Genomic DNA, 14,569 nt, shown 5'->3' with positions numbered 1-14,569 from the left:
CTAATATGGATACGAAGTATTCGACACATATTAAGGCGAGAAAATAGAGAGCTGTATTTTCCATTGCGCACGAGCAAATTTTAACTATATAGACAGGAATAGATAATAGTCAGAACTGTGGCACATCCCCACCGTTTCATTTGAGAATGAAGTGGTTTGGTGAAGGAGGAAAATTTAAATAGACAGCAGTATAGCGTAACACCCTATAAAATTATTTGACCACTTTTCAACACCTCGCTGACCAAGTTACGCTATCGGAATCCGCTCAGCGTAATGTGGCAACGCGTCTCGATTTACGCGTTCCTCATCATCCTCAGTCAACTTTCACGAACTTCCGGTCAAAGCTCCAGTATATCCCGGTCTTACAGCTTCCACTTAGCATCAGCTGTGATCGCTTCACTGTCCAGTGTTCATGGTGCTAGCACTTTACATGCCCTTCAGCTGTAATGATATCAGGTTTAGCTGTATTAAAGAATAGAAGAAGCAATGCATGCGTGTGTGCGACGCGCGGCAGCAGATGGAACCACCACAACAGCAGCAACGGTGGCGTCTGGGGTTTTAATAAAAGTACACTCCCCTAACTGTGGAACGTGTGGCAAGATGAGGGCCTATGTACACTTGGGTCAATTGCGGGACTGTTCTTGGTGACAGTTGTTTTCCACTAGGTTGTTTTTTTTTTGCCATTGTCTCAGTTTGGTACCTAGTGAAATTTTCTTCATAGCAGCACTTGGCATGCAGACAATTCACAATCTGGAGTCCGTTGCACTGCTTGCTCTATGGTGAAGCTAACTGCCCCCTTGTCCTGGCTCTGTTGCATGTTTTCTCGCATATTTACCTTGTTTAAGAAACCGCATTGGAATCTGAACCTGGCAACGTTTAACGCTAGAACTTTAGCTAGTGAGGCTAGCCTAGCAGTGCTGTTCGAGGAACTAGCGGGAATTAAATGGGATGTCATAGGGCTTAGCGAAGTTAGGAGGACAGGTGAGGCGTATACAGTACTAAAGGACGGACACATACTGTGCTATCGCGGGTTAGAGGATAGACGAGAACTAGGTGTGGGTTTCCTCATTAATAAGGATATAGCTGGCAACGTAGAGGAGTTCTACAGTATTAACGAGAGGGTAGCAGCTATAGTAATTAGGCTGAATAGGAGGTACAAGCTGAAAGTGGTGCAGGCCTACGCACCCACATCCAGCCATGATGACCAGGCCGTTGAAAGCTTCTATGAGGACGGAGAATCAGCAATGAATAAAGTAAAATCGCAGTACACTGTACTGATGGGTGACTTCAATGCGAAGGTGGGCAAGAAGCAGGCTGACGACCACGCGGTAGGTGACTATGGGATAGGCTCTAGAAATAGCAGGGGAGAGTTATTAGTCGAATTCGCGGATAGAAATAATTTACGGATCATGAATACCTTCTTCCGCAAACGAGAAAACAGGAAGTGGACCTGGAAGAGCCCCAATGGTGAGATTAAAAATGAAATCGACTTCATACTATGCACTAAACCTGACATCATTAAGGATGTGGCCGTCCTCGGAAGGGTGCGTTGCAGCGACCATAGAATGGTAAGGTCTAGATTTAGCTTAGACTTGAAGAGGGAACGGAAGAAGCTAGCGAAGAAGAAGACCATTAACGAGTTAGCCGTAAGAGGGAAAGCACAGGAGTTTAGGATAGCGCTGCAAAACAGATACTCGGCTTTAACTGAGGAAGATGATCTTGATGTTCATTCAATGCACGATAACCTGACATCAATAATTACGGAGTGCGCAGTAGAAGTAGGCGGTAGGACAGTTCGAAAAGATACCGGGAAGCTATCTCAGGTGACGAAAGATCTGATTAAGAAGCGCCAAAACATGAAGGCATCTTACACTACCGATAGAATAGAACTAACGGAGCTATCAAAGTTAATGAATAAGCGCAAGGTAGCCGACATAAGGAAGTTTAATATGGAGAGAATCGAGCATGCTATAAAGAACGGAGGTAGCCTAAAAACAGTGAAGAGGAAACTAGGCTTAGGTAAAAACCAGATGTATGCATTAAGAGACAGGCAGGGCAATGTCATTAGCAATATGGATAAGATAGTTAACGTAGCCGAAGAGTTCTACACAGACCTGTACAGTAGCCAATGTAATCAGAGCGCTAATGAGAAAGACAGCAGTGCACAGCAATACGTCATCCCGCCAGTTACGAAAGATGAAGTAAAGAAAGCCTTAGAAGCAATGAAAAGGGGAAAAGCAGCTGGGGAGGATCAGGTAACAGCAGATCTGTTGAAGGATGGAGGGGACATCGTGCTAGAGAAACTAGCCACCCTGTATACGCAATGCGTTATGACCTCGACTGTACCAGAAGCTTGGAAGAATGCAAACATTATCTTAATTCATAAGAAGGGAGACGCCAAGGACTTGAAAAATTACAGGCCGATCAGCTTACTATCCGTTGCCTACAAAGTATTTACTAAGGTAATCGCTAATAGAGTCAGGGCAACGTTAGACTTTAATCAACCAAATGATCAGGCAGGCTTTCGTAAAGGATATTCCACAATAGATCATATTCACACTATCAATCAGGTGATAGAGAAATGCGCAGAATATAACCAACCTCTCTATATAGCTTTCATTGATTACGAGAAAGCATTCGACTCAGTGGAAACCTCAGCAGTCATACAGGCATTGCGTAATCAGGGGGTAGAAGAGCCTTATGTCAAAATACTGGAAGATATATATAGCAACTGCACAGCTACTATAGTCCTCCATAAAGTCAGCAATAAAATTCCAATAAGGAAGGGTGTCAGGCAAGGAGACACGATCTCGCCAATGCTGTTCACCGCATGTTTGCAGGAGGTTTTTCGAGGCCTGAATTGGGAACAGTTGGGAATAAGAATAAATGGAGAATACCTAAATAATCTGCGATTTGCTGATGACATTGCCTTGCTGAGTCACTCAGGAGGTGAACTGCAAATCATGATCAACGAGTTAGACAGGCAGAGCAGATCGATGGGTCTAAAAATTAACATGCAGAAAACCAAGGTAATGTTCAACAGCTTAGCAAGGGAACAACAGTTCACAATTGGCAGCGAGAGCCTAGAAATGGTGCCGGAATACGTCTACTTAGGGCAGGTAGTGACAGCTGATCCGGATCATGAGAGGGAGATAACTAGAAGGATAAGAATGGGGTGGAGCGCATATGGCAAATTCTCGCAGATCATGAGTGGCAGTTTACCAATTTCCCTCAAGAGGAAAATGTACAACAGCATAATCTTACCGGTACTCACCTACGGGGCAGAAACGTGGAGGCTAACGAAAAGAGTTCAGCTTAAGTTAAGGACAACGCAGCGAGCCATGGAAAGAAAAATGATAGGTGTAACGTTAAGAGATCGGAAGCGGGCAGAGTGGGTGAGGGAACAAACACGGGTTAATGACATCCTAGTCGAAATCAAGAGAAAGAAATGGGCTTGGGCAGGGCATGTAATGCGAAGGCAAGATAACCGCTGGTCTTAAAGGGTAACGGAGTGGGTTCCAAGAGAAAGTAAGCGTAGCAGGGGGCGGCAGAAGGTTAGATGGGCGGATGAGATTAAGAAGTTTGCAGGCAAAGGGTGGATGCAGCTGGCAAAGGATAGGGTTAATTGGAGAGACATGGGAGAGGCCTTTGCCCTGCAGTGGGTGTAGTTGGGCTGATGATGATGATGATGATGATGATGATGATGATGATGAAGAAACCGCAGTCTAGTGAGCGTTGCGACAAAGCGATACCAATTTTTCATCATCATCAAAATCAAGCGCTACTACTACTACTTCGATTAATCAATGTCTCTCTGTTATCATTTTCAGTCGCGACAGATTCTGGGCGACCCGCCTGGTACCGGTCATCGCCTGCAGCCTGCTCCTTGCGACACTGGCTTCCCTGTACCTTGTAACGGATAGCAGTAGCCAGGACGACTGTAAGGACACCCTTGATTTTCCCAGCAGTTGTTTTTTGCAAGTCAATTTCTTCGGCTCTCAAAGTAATAGCGTGTGTATGCCAACGGACTGTCTCAGTTCACTAGTGATTCGATCCTACTGCTTAGCTTGCCCTCTATCGAATATAGTGCTAATGGCTCACTGATAACTCTGCACGGCTTCTTTGTAAACCACTGTTGTATTCCATTCGGTGTAGAAAGCGGAAGCAAAGTTGAGTGAGAGGAAAGGTGGAGAGGTCGGCCTTCAGTAATGTGACCCTGGTCGGCTTTCTCACTCAGAGACAGTGGATTGTGCCAAACGGTCTTAGTACTGTTTCTCCTAAAAGTAGAACAGCAATTAGGGCTCTTTTTCAAGAACAATGCTGATAATGGTTCTGGTCAGCATCATTATCATAATCATCCATGTCAGCCAGGTGAAGTTGACCACGGGTCTACGACAAGTGCCACAGGTCCTCAGTCAGCTGTGAGCAGCGCGATAGACAGCCAAAATATCGAAACAATTTGTGCATCTCTTCGTTTCCTGAATAAAATCACGACGAAAGAAATTCAAACACCCCAGTGCTAGTGCGGGAATAGCTAAGTGTTCAGACAGCCTGTCCGCCCATTACTGCGGTCCCTATGGAAGCTGTACTCTCTCCTCCAGGTGCAGGTTGTGCCTTTTTTCCCGCTCACCACGTTGTTCGTTTCATAGTGGTTGTCTTATCCGGAACCGAAACACGTCGAAGATATATGAACAATTAAGGATCGCTTAGTTATCTAAGTGAAGCGGATAGCGCAGTTGTGCTTTAGTATGCTTGATCTCATGTAAAATGTTTAACCCGTAGTGTTTTCTCACATTTTTCCTGAGAAAAGAGACGAGAGAACTTTTAAACAGAAGAAACGTTTCTTATATAATGCATGCAAGATGTACATTTTAGGAATTTCAAGCAAATTAGTTTTTGTTACTGTTACAAACATGCCATCGCCTTAAAGTTTAGTGCGAAATTGTTCCTCGTAACAAGTTAAATGAAAAATGTAGATATTAAACTTGGTACAAAAAAGCTGCAAAAATGTTTGAACAGGCCTCGGCTTCTATCGCTGTACAAATTTAAGTATAATCGGTCTGGAACAATCCGCGTGCTCTGCTGCCGAGATATTGTGTCAAAACAAAAACATGCTGGCACACCCCATCCTCGTAATAAATGTGTGCAGGAGGGCTGAACTAGTTGGGGTGCTCATTAATTCATTGATTGAAAACGCATTACTGAAGGAAAGGTAATTGAAAAGGTTCTTGAGTAAACCTGCTTGTCGCCGCCGCGTTGGCCCTCGCTACAAGTTCTTCCTGGTGGTGTCCAGGGTTGGCGCTGAGAACGGCCGTCCATTGCTCTTTGGACCGTTTCGGTATGAGGTCAAGGTAGTGATTGAAACGTTATGTCCAGATCATCTGGTAGAGGTTGGCTGCCTGTCCGTAGAAGCTAGCGGAGCGTGCAGCGTTTCTTTCCGTTGCTGTAGTTTAACGACATCGGGAAAGTGTTCTGTTTTTTCTTTGTGCTTTGTGTGGCATGGGGTAAGTTCGCCTACCTTTTTTGAAGTGTGCCAAATAGCCGGTGTATGAAATTCACGCAACTAAATCCTTACAGTGTGCGTTATCAGCCTGGAGATTCTTCCCTTAAAGAAGAGCTCGGCCATGCCTGTTAGCTGCTTCGTTTCCTCCTGGTGGTCTCAGGTGAACCGGTTCTTAACAAGAATACTAGGGTCATACGAACCACTGCTCAAGGTCGGTTTATACTGGCAAGCAAAGATGTGAACAACTCTATATAGAACGGAAACAAAAAATCACTTATTCCTCAACAAAAATTTTCGTTCGTTAGATACGACACAAATTTCTTCAAGCAGCAGTGCAAACAAAAAGAAAATTCACTCCATTTTTTAAAAATAAAAACAAGTGCATTCAGCTAAAATACACTTAATTGCTATAGTTGGAGAGATAAAACTACCAATTGGTACTTAAAGGCAGCAGCCGGACTCCTGGATCCTAAGCTCTATTTGTCGACGCCGCCCTTCAGGTCCTGCGAATTTAAACGCAAGCAGGGTGTCTGAAACATAAGCTTTGTTTTAGGACCTGAATGACTAGACATCATGCACATGTGGAAAGTTGAGTCCACGCGTTGGGAGCACGGATATTCCTCCCATTCATCAGCGTTAAAAGTTCGTTTTCGTTCGGTATAACTTTCAACATGTGCAAAGAATAAAAAAAACGCCATTTTGTCCCCATTTTTCAGCATAAGAAGGATGGTTATGCGTGAAGAGAGTCTCGCAATATTTCTGAACGTGCTTTTAACTTCAAACATCACTTTCTTTTCAGTGTATCCGCCCGCATTTAAATAGCAGAAAGGGACATTACAGAGCAATGAAACCATAGTGTCAGTCTTTATGGCTGCCTTAAGCCCTCTGGTCGAGAAAGCTTTGGGCTATATTTCTTGAGGGTGGAGTGGCTGTTCGCACAGATCAGGGCAGCGTTCAAACCTTCTTGTGCTGACACGGACCTCTCTGTCGTCGAGAACACCGATACAACCTTCTTTTATTATCCCCAGCACGCAAGGCGCGCAACGTTGCTTGTTTCCACCGAATTAAGTGCTGAATCTCGCCTCTGTACAACCATCTGGCTGCTAATCACGATATGCATCGCATTTCCTGCATGATAGAAGATTCTCCCAGTCTCATCTGAACCCATGAGTAAATGCGACAATTGCACTTGAACGCACCTCCGCATATACATTAGCACGAAGCGCACATACCTTAGCGGAAGCGTTGCACCATAGTTCCGGCCCCAATAGTTTAAAGCCGCAATAAAAACCTCTTCATCCATGAAAGGCACTTTAATGGTAGTCACTGTCCAAAGTGGCCCTCATTAGTCAAGATTCTGCTTAAACATATTGGCAATCAAAGTTGTTCCTAAACTCTAAAACTTATCCCATTAAGTCTCACATCTGTAGCGTAGACTTAAGGTGTTTTAAAATAAAGAAATCGTTAAGGTTTTTGGGATTCTGAAATATGCGATCATACTACGCATACATGTATTAAAATTATCGCGATTTACGTGTCTACCTGGAATGCAGTCCAATTGGAGACCACATATCGAACAGCACAAACTCTGCTACATAGAACGTGGAAAAATTACTGAGCTATGAAGTGCAAAATGCTATTCTTTGTAAAATGTTCCAAAGAGACATTCCATTTTCATGGGAAGATAAATAAACATAGTGCTGTCTTCGAAATAACCTTTGTTGATGGCTTAAAGATCAAATGCACCGGCTTTACAAATTGACGAGCTTAAAAGGGGTCGAATGTGTGAAACTCGAAGGTAAGGCATACGAAATCTATTTGGGCTAGCATTCGAGATGGTGACGTAATCACCCATTAAAATCGGGACAGTCTTCAAGCTTCTACGCTGCGCCCAGCGCCAAGCAGGGGGGTGGGGGGGGGAGGGGGGGGGGCTCATGATGACGCCATCGAATGTGCCGGTACGTTTCCAACGCTGAATTTGAAGAAAGAAAATCAATGCCATCGACGACAAAGCCCGCCGAGCTTTGTTTGACAGCATCCGACAAGGCAAAGTCAGGGTATGCTTCACGGCAGCAGATATTTGAAATCTTAGATTCCGTGACGTCACACCGAACGTCCCGCACTCCTCCTTAGCTTTGAGGAGAAGCGCAAAATTCAGTCGTTGATTACGTCACTATTGTAATTGCTAGAGCGAAAACACTTGGCATGCTTTGTCTGCAGCGTATATTGATTTGAATCCTTGAATATCGTGGAATTCTCAAAAACTGGTGCCTTTGCCATTTAAGCAAGTGTACTCTAATCCCCTATTGCTTTCAATCAAATGTACTTTTTATCCAGCGGAGAAGAATACTGAAACATTACGGAATCGAAACAGCGACATTTTTGGAGCACGCTCCGCATACACGATTTGCAACGCAGGAAGAACTGTGGGCTCGAAAAAACGGCTTTGCTCTGCACTACTCTCGTAGGCACATTCGCTGTGAAACATTCACATCAGACGCTTGTGTGACAGATTAAGCGATGGCTTTTTTTTTCTTACACACCGTTCCTGACGGTCCAGCTGAAACCGACCCAGGGAAAAACAGCGAAGTTTTACGGGAGTTCGACGACGCCCCACCCCCAGCCGTGACATCCATGAGCACACACCTCACACGTCCCAGTGGCTCTTCGAGGGGCAACGACGAATCCACAATAAGGTAAAAAGCTGCAGTGTCGCGCCGCGGCTACTAATGTCAAAGTTACGGACGTTTCAGTGTCTTTCAACTTTTGAAACACCCTGCGATTTTTTTTTTTAGAAACCTGTACAGTGCGCTCCGAGAGTAGTAGTTTTGAACTGAGGGGTCAGTTTGTAGGCGTGGTTACGTTGTGAAATTTCTGGTGAAGACTTAAAACTATAGATTTATTTAAAGCTGAGGCTGCAGCCCCAAATTTTCAGAGCTTCCCGAATGCCTCAATATGATCCGGTGTGAAATCTAGTTAAATGCTTTTGGGTAAAAATTTTTAATCTGGAATAGTATGAACTGAAATGTTCGAACCATTCCCGTTTTGTATCACAGATTTTAAGCGCAAGACATGCTAGCGTCGACTGACAGAACCGCTACGGCATTCAGTGGCGTCGAAGTTAAATAAAAATGATGCCCTTATGAACCCTTTCCTGGCAATAGTGGCGGGAAATGGAGCGGCATTGAAAACTTTTCCATTCCAATATCGGCTCGCACGGAAAGGTTGAACTTCGTAGTATTAATAGTATGTTTCAACGTGGACATTCGTAAGCGGAATGTCACTTGGGTGAAGTGAACAATAAAGGAGAAAAAATAAAAGCCGCCCCCGAGCCTCAGTGGTTATGGTGCTTGAATGCTGACCCCATGGCCGCGGGTTCTATCCCGACGGCGGCCCCATTTGGATGGAGGCGAAATTTTAGAGGCCCGTGTACTGTGCGATATCAGAACACGTTAAAGAACCCCAGGTGGTCGAAATTATTCGGAGCTCTCCACTACGACACCCTTAAGAGGCACTCTCTTTGTGACGTTGAATCTTTTAAAGACAAGTGAACAATAAAGGAGAAAAAATAAAAGCCGCCTCCGAGCCTCAGTGGTTATGGTGCTTGAATGCTGACCCCATGGCCGCCGGTTCTATCCCGACGGCGGCCCCATTTGGATGGAGGCGAAATTTTAGAGGCCCGTGTACTGTGCGATATCAGTGCACGTTAAAGAACCCCAGGTGGTCGAAATTATTCGGAGCTCTCCACTACGACACCCTTAAGAGGCACTCTCTTTGTGACGTTAAATCTTTTAAAGACAATTGTAAATTTAAAAAAAAAATGAGGAAGCTGTGAAAAGCTGAGAAGGAGAAGGCCAGAACACCGAGGATTCACTGTGGGATCTAAAGTAGGTGAACAAGTTGCCTGCTTCAATGCGTGCCCGCTTAGCGGAATAATAGCAGACCACTGTAGTGCCCGGCGTGGTACGTTGCACCAGAAACGGTACTAATGCAAACACTTTTTATTTGTTTGGCAACTGTAGAAGAACTTGTACCATAAAACAAGTACCCTATTACAATAGTTCAAGACAGATAAACGGGATATTCAAGTTCATTATATTTCTGTTGTCGATGCTGAACAAGTACTGCTGATTTCATATTCGGCACCCGCGGTTTCCACAGGTTGGACAAAAATTACATAAAGCGCATTTGAAACATAATATTCTGCAGAAAAATAAAAATTACCACTGCTTAGAAGGAACGAAGCCCAGTTATAATATAAGAGTCTATAACAGCTATGCTCGAGAACAAAGAGTTCAAAATTTCCTCGTGCGTGATGCCAAGTCGGTAGCTTAGATGAGGGAAAATTACGAATTTTTCTGTCGTCTGATCTGATAGCACTTAGTGGTCACAGAGGGACATCTTAAGGTTGTGCTCTATACAATCTTAATCTTATGCATTTATGTTTTTGTCAGTGAGGTAGCATAATGTGTATTAATGACGACTAGAGGATGGTAAAATGAAAAATCTATAGTGTGAACAAACTATTCGTTGTTTTGAGTGCACGAGTTTTATTGTTTTAGTTTTAAGGAATAAGCTGCGAGTCAGGCTGTAAGCAGAGCTTGATCAAAATCCTGGTAGGCCATGTAAGCTGAGCAGCAACTAGTAAAATCATTTTACAGCAGGCCGAATACACCTCATTTTTATAGGAAAAAGAGAACGAAATAAAAAATCACAAAATATTTATATTCCAGTCGAACGCCTGTCTCTGCCATACCATTCCCGTGGAGCCGGGCTTGGATCTGATAAAAGGGAAGCTCATACATGCAGTGCCAGTGGTGGTCCATCTGCGCTGTTTGCTCCATTTGCGCCATTTTGCTACAATTCTACTTCTCTGCGCCTTGCTGCGCCCAACGAAGTGCAACTTGCGCTAAGTGCGCCAAAGCGCCACTTTTGCCTTGCTAACACAAACATAACACAACCGTAGAACGCTTATAGCCTCTATTTGTTCTTGGTCTGGCAATCGGCAACGTGAAACCGCCTTCCAACACACGGTTCGGAGAACGAGCAAACGTAAGTAAGGTCTCTTCATTAGGCGCTTGCATTGTTATCGCGGAAGCTGTTATCGCAAAGTTAAAACGAGCCGGTGATTACATTTCAGCAGCCCAAACAAGTTGTCGGTGAATCGCATCGTGCAAACGCTTATTACCGCGTTGGTACTAAAGCGACAGCGAAGAAAACGTCGTGAAACAGCATAGCCTGTGGCATATATTGCGTGAAGGAGTAGTATTATAAAACAATCTCTTTGGCGATACTTTCACGCGATTAGCACCGGGCAGGTCGTCATCTACGAGCGAAAACATTTCCGGTCCTGTTCGCTCGTAGCCGCTGATCGCTCGACAGCGCCGATATCGTCGCTAGGCCTTTTCTGGTTTACCTCAAAGCGAAAGCTGACGGCGCTTCGGAATTAATCACCGACGCTCACTAGCCCCAATATTTTTTATCGTTGTCGCTCATCGCATTAATTCTATACAAAAAAGAAAATACGCTTATATCGGCGGCGCCGTCGGCTGCGATGCGAGCAGAGGCTGGGTCGCCTGCCGTCGATATCCGTCTGCTCAGCTGAGCTCGAGAAGTATCGGAGCTCGCGTTCGTGTTTAACGTTTGGCTGTGGATATCGTTTTTTATAGCATGTGCAATTTAGGCATCACTTTATCTAGCGGAAATGATTTTGCTTGAAACAAGCTGCAACCGACGTTTGCGTTGCCGGCGGCGGAGGTGCGCAAATTCGCGGTAGTCTAGAGTTACTCTATAGGCTCCCTTATACAGTGACTGTACGGTAGTAGATTGGCCCGTCGGTCGTGCAGTGCGTCGGCCGAACTTTGGACACCTCTCGCGCGGCAGACGTTCTACGGCACTGGAGACCGTTTCTCCGTTACGACGTCTGCCGCTAGCGTGAACGTTAGTTTCAGACTACAGTACGCCGCTAGATCTTGTACGTCGCGTACTTCGGGAACGGTTGATATTCTTTCGACGGCGTGTTGCTTTTTCTGCGCAAGAATTTATATGACGTTCAAGAGTAATGAACGTAGTGTAAGGAAAGAGTATTCATATAATTCACTTTTTAGCTTGGTGTACTGGGAAAGAATGTCGCCAGTGCAATTATTGGGAAAGGTGATTTTTTTTTATTAGAGTTGATGGTGTCCTAATTATAATTTCGAGAAAATAAGTTAGCTGGTGTGTTTTCTTTTTCTTTTTAGGGCGAAGCACCGAGTTCAGGGACTCTGTGACCAATGAAATCGATATCAGTAATGACCACAACCATCTTTGGTGCAAAAATGGAGTTGAAGACACAGAAACACTCTGTGTTGTCTGCAATTGCACTATTGATTGCTCACGACACGGTATTGCTGCAGGAAAAGGTCATGTGATAATGAAGAAGCACATCCATGCGACTGCAAAGAACAGAGACAAAAATGGAAACCTCCAGCCTCCTAAATTGGCTCGAACGGCTTTTAACTTTTCACTGGAAGCATCTCGCACCTCACTACAAGATCAAGTTTTCAAGGCCGAAGTAATTTTCTTCATGTCTATCACAACCAAGTGCGTCCCATTTTCATGGAGCGACACCGCAACGGAACTACTACGCAATGTTCCCAGACAGCAGTGTTGCCATGGGCTTCAGATGTGGCAGGTCGAAGCTGTCACGCATTGTGTCTGATAGACTAGGCCCATATTTCAAGTCAAAAGTGGTGGATGAACTATGTCATCCGAGTGTTTTCTATTCTATCATGGTGGATGAAACTCAAAACCTGGCCAGCGAGTGCAGCAACCTAATGTGCTTGTAAGGTTCTTCTCTGAAGCAGAACAGCATGTTGTCGTGGAACATGTCCAGTCGTATAATTTTGGACGGGCCATCGCTGATATCATTCTCTGCTGTGTAGAAGGTGCACTTGTTCAGCTGCCACGACAAGGCATCTTTTGTTTCTTTAGTGACGGTCCTAACGTCATGAAGAATGTGAGAATAAAGCTAGAACAGGGTCTGACATCAAGCATTGCCGATGTCGGTCCCTGCAGCTTACACAAAGACTACAATTCTTTTGCAAAGGGCTTAGATGCTATAGGATCTGATGAAGAAGGAGTGGTAAGAAATGTTTACTATTACTTCAAGTCTGCTGTTCGCTCAGAGCTATTCAGAGAAAGGCAGGAAGTCCTAGGTATTCCGTCGCATGTGTTTTTGCGACATGTGTCGAACAGGTTGCTCACTTTACAAGAATCACTCTGCCGAATTCAAGAGCAGTTTGATGCCATTAAGGGATACTTTGAAAAAGCAAACAAGACTGGCAAGCGGTCTGCCATCCAAAGTCTTCATAACAAACTGGCCGCGGCATTCTCGCAGAAACCACTCTATGCTAAGAAAGTTTTCCTGAATAACTGTGCTGAGCAATTCACTGGCTTCCAGAAGCTGTTTCAGGAACAAAGAAAGTTTTCCTGAATAACTGTGCTGAGCAATTCACTGGCTTCCAGAAGCTGTTTCAGGAACAAGAAGCACTTTTGCACACTCTTCATGCGGAATTGTTGTTAATAGTTCAGCGAGTTCTTAGCCGCTTCTTATGCAGGGAAGCCTACCTGGGCAAGACTGTTGATGATCTGAAGAGCCTTAACCTGCAAGATTCCACACTGTGGAAGACAAAGCCCGAGTTGGGTATGGATAGAGATGATGCAATGCTGACTTGGGACTTCCCTGAAAGAAAGCATTTGCGGCTTGGAGCCCGTGCTTTTTACATAGCGTGCTCACAAGACTTGCTGCAAAAGCTACCCCTTGAAAACAAACTGCTGCAACATGCAAGCATTCTTGGCTTGAACTTCAAAGATGCAGACTCGGAAGCCCGCTCACTGCGATACCTTGCTTCACACCTGCCACGAGTGCTACAGCTGAGTGAAGTGTCTTTATTAATTGACGAATGGTACATGCTTAAATGCGATCCAATGAAGTGTAGTGAAGTTGCATTGCCTGAAAGGACTGACAGCTCATAGGCTAAAGTATTTCAACGGAAATCTGCTGCTAGTGAGCAAAAGTACCTACTGCTTGCAAGACTCGTGAAAGCCCTCCTGTCTCTCCCGCATGTTAATGCAGACTGAGAGAGATGGTTCCGTAAAAATAAGCGTCTGCTTGAGGGCCGTGCCTTTCTGTCTCTTAATAGCCTGAATGGACTACGGTAGGTTAAGACGTATTTGCAAAGGTACAACGGGGATGCCACAAAAGTACTTCTGTCATCTCAGTTGGTTCGATGTGTAAAGAAGGTAAGGACAGGTTATGCAGATAGGCTTGAAAAACAAAGTGAAGTATCGGAGGTGACGAAGCCTGCAACCGCACAGACCCAGCCTAATGCCATTAATGTGGAACGAATGAAAAAAGTGCTTAAATGAAAAGGTTGCGTCATGCCGTGCATTACTTAAAACGCGCAGAAGAGAGAAGCTCTACTGGCTTGGCTCACAAGAGCATGGAGCAGGTCCAAAGTGGGCAACAGTTGTTAGCTCAAGGGAATGCGAGCCTGGCTACTGCACTTCTCGAGCTTGACGAGCTGAAAAAAAGAAGTAGCAAAAGCCACTGACTGAAAGAACTTTCCACGTATTCATTGTGCAATATGTGTGAGTTAAATAGAAAGAATTCATTATTTATGTTTTAAAGCTTATTTTACAGTGTAAACAACACATGCTCAGATGGTGCATGTAGGCACATCTAAATAGCAAAATTATTTAAACTTTTGATACAGCTGTGTATGTCTAGTCATTGTGTTATTGCTGACAGAACAAAATTGTGTTTCGGCACTTCTAGTCACTTTTGTTTGATGTTTTATTGCATAAAAACGTTCAAACTAGTGTAAGAGTGCTATTTACATATCCAAATAAAGTCTGTTTGCAACATACCATGGTTTCCTGCTGTGGGCACACGAGCTAAATGGCTGCGCTACGTCAGTCTGTCTTCCTTTTGCCTATTTGCTCTAATGAAATACTAAACAATTCTGCAGTAGAAATAAGCTGCACCAAATTTCATGCATTTGCTTTTTTCCTGCTCCAAATGAT

General features: G+C 44.4%; 1 protein-coding gene and 1 pseudogene across 1 annotated transcript in view; both read left to right on the top strand.

Annotated features, from left to right (window-relative positions):
* Window positions 1–3,836: 3,836 nt before the first annotated feature.
* Window positions 3,837–14,569, top strand: part of LOC144100362 (uncharacterized) — a 53,486-nt gene continuing 42,753 nt past the window's right edge. The window contains exons 1-2 of the mRNA XM_077633335.1: window positions 3,837–3,940; window positions 8,064–8,199. Of these exons, the coding sequence (XP_077489461.1) occupies window positions 8,138–8,199 (62 nt within the window). The 5' untranslated portion in view covers window positions 3,837–3,940; window positions 8,064–8,137. The remainder of the gene's footprint in view (window positions 3,941–8,063; window positions 8,200–14,569) is intronic.
* On the top strand, window positions 9,780–13,519 carry LOC144101509 (uncharacterized; annotated as a pseudogene).

This window comes from Amblyomma americanum, chromosome 8, assembly GCF_052857255.1.
Source record: "Amblyomma americanum isolate KBUSLIRL-KWMA chromosome 8, ASM5285725v1, whole genome shotgun sequence".
Classification (NCBI taxonomy): Eukaryota; Metazoa; Arthropoda; class Arachnida; order Ixodida; family Ixodidae; genus Amblyomma; species Amblyomma americanum.
The sequence above is the reverse complement of the archived record's forward strand: the minus strand, read 5'-3'. Positions and strand labels throughout refer to the sequence as shown.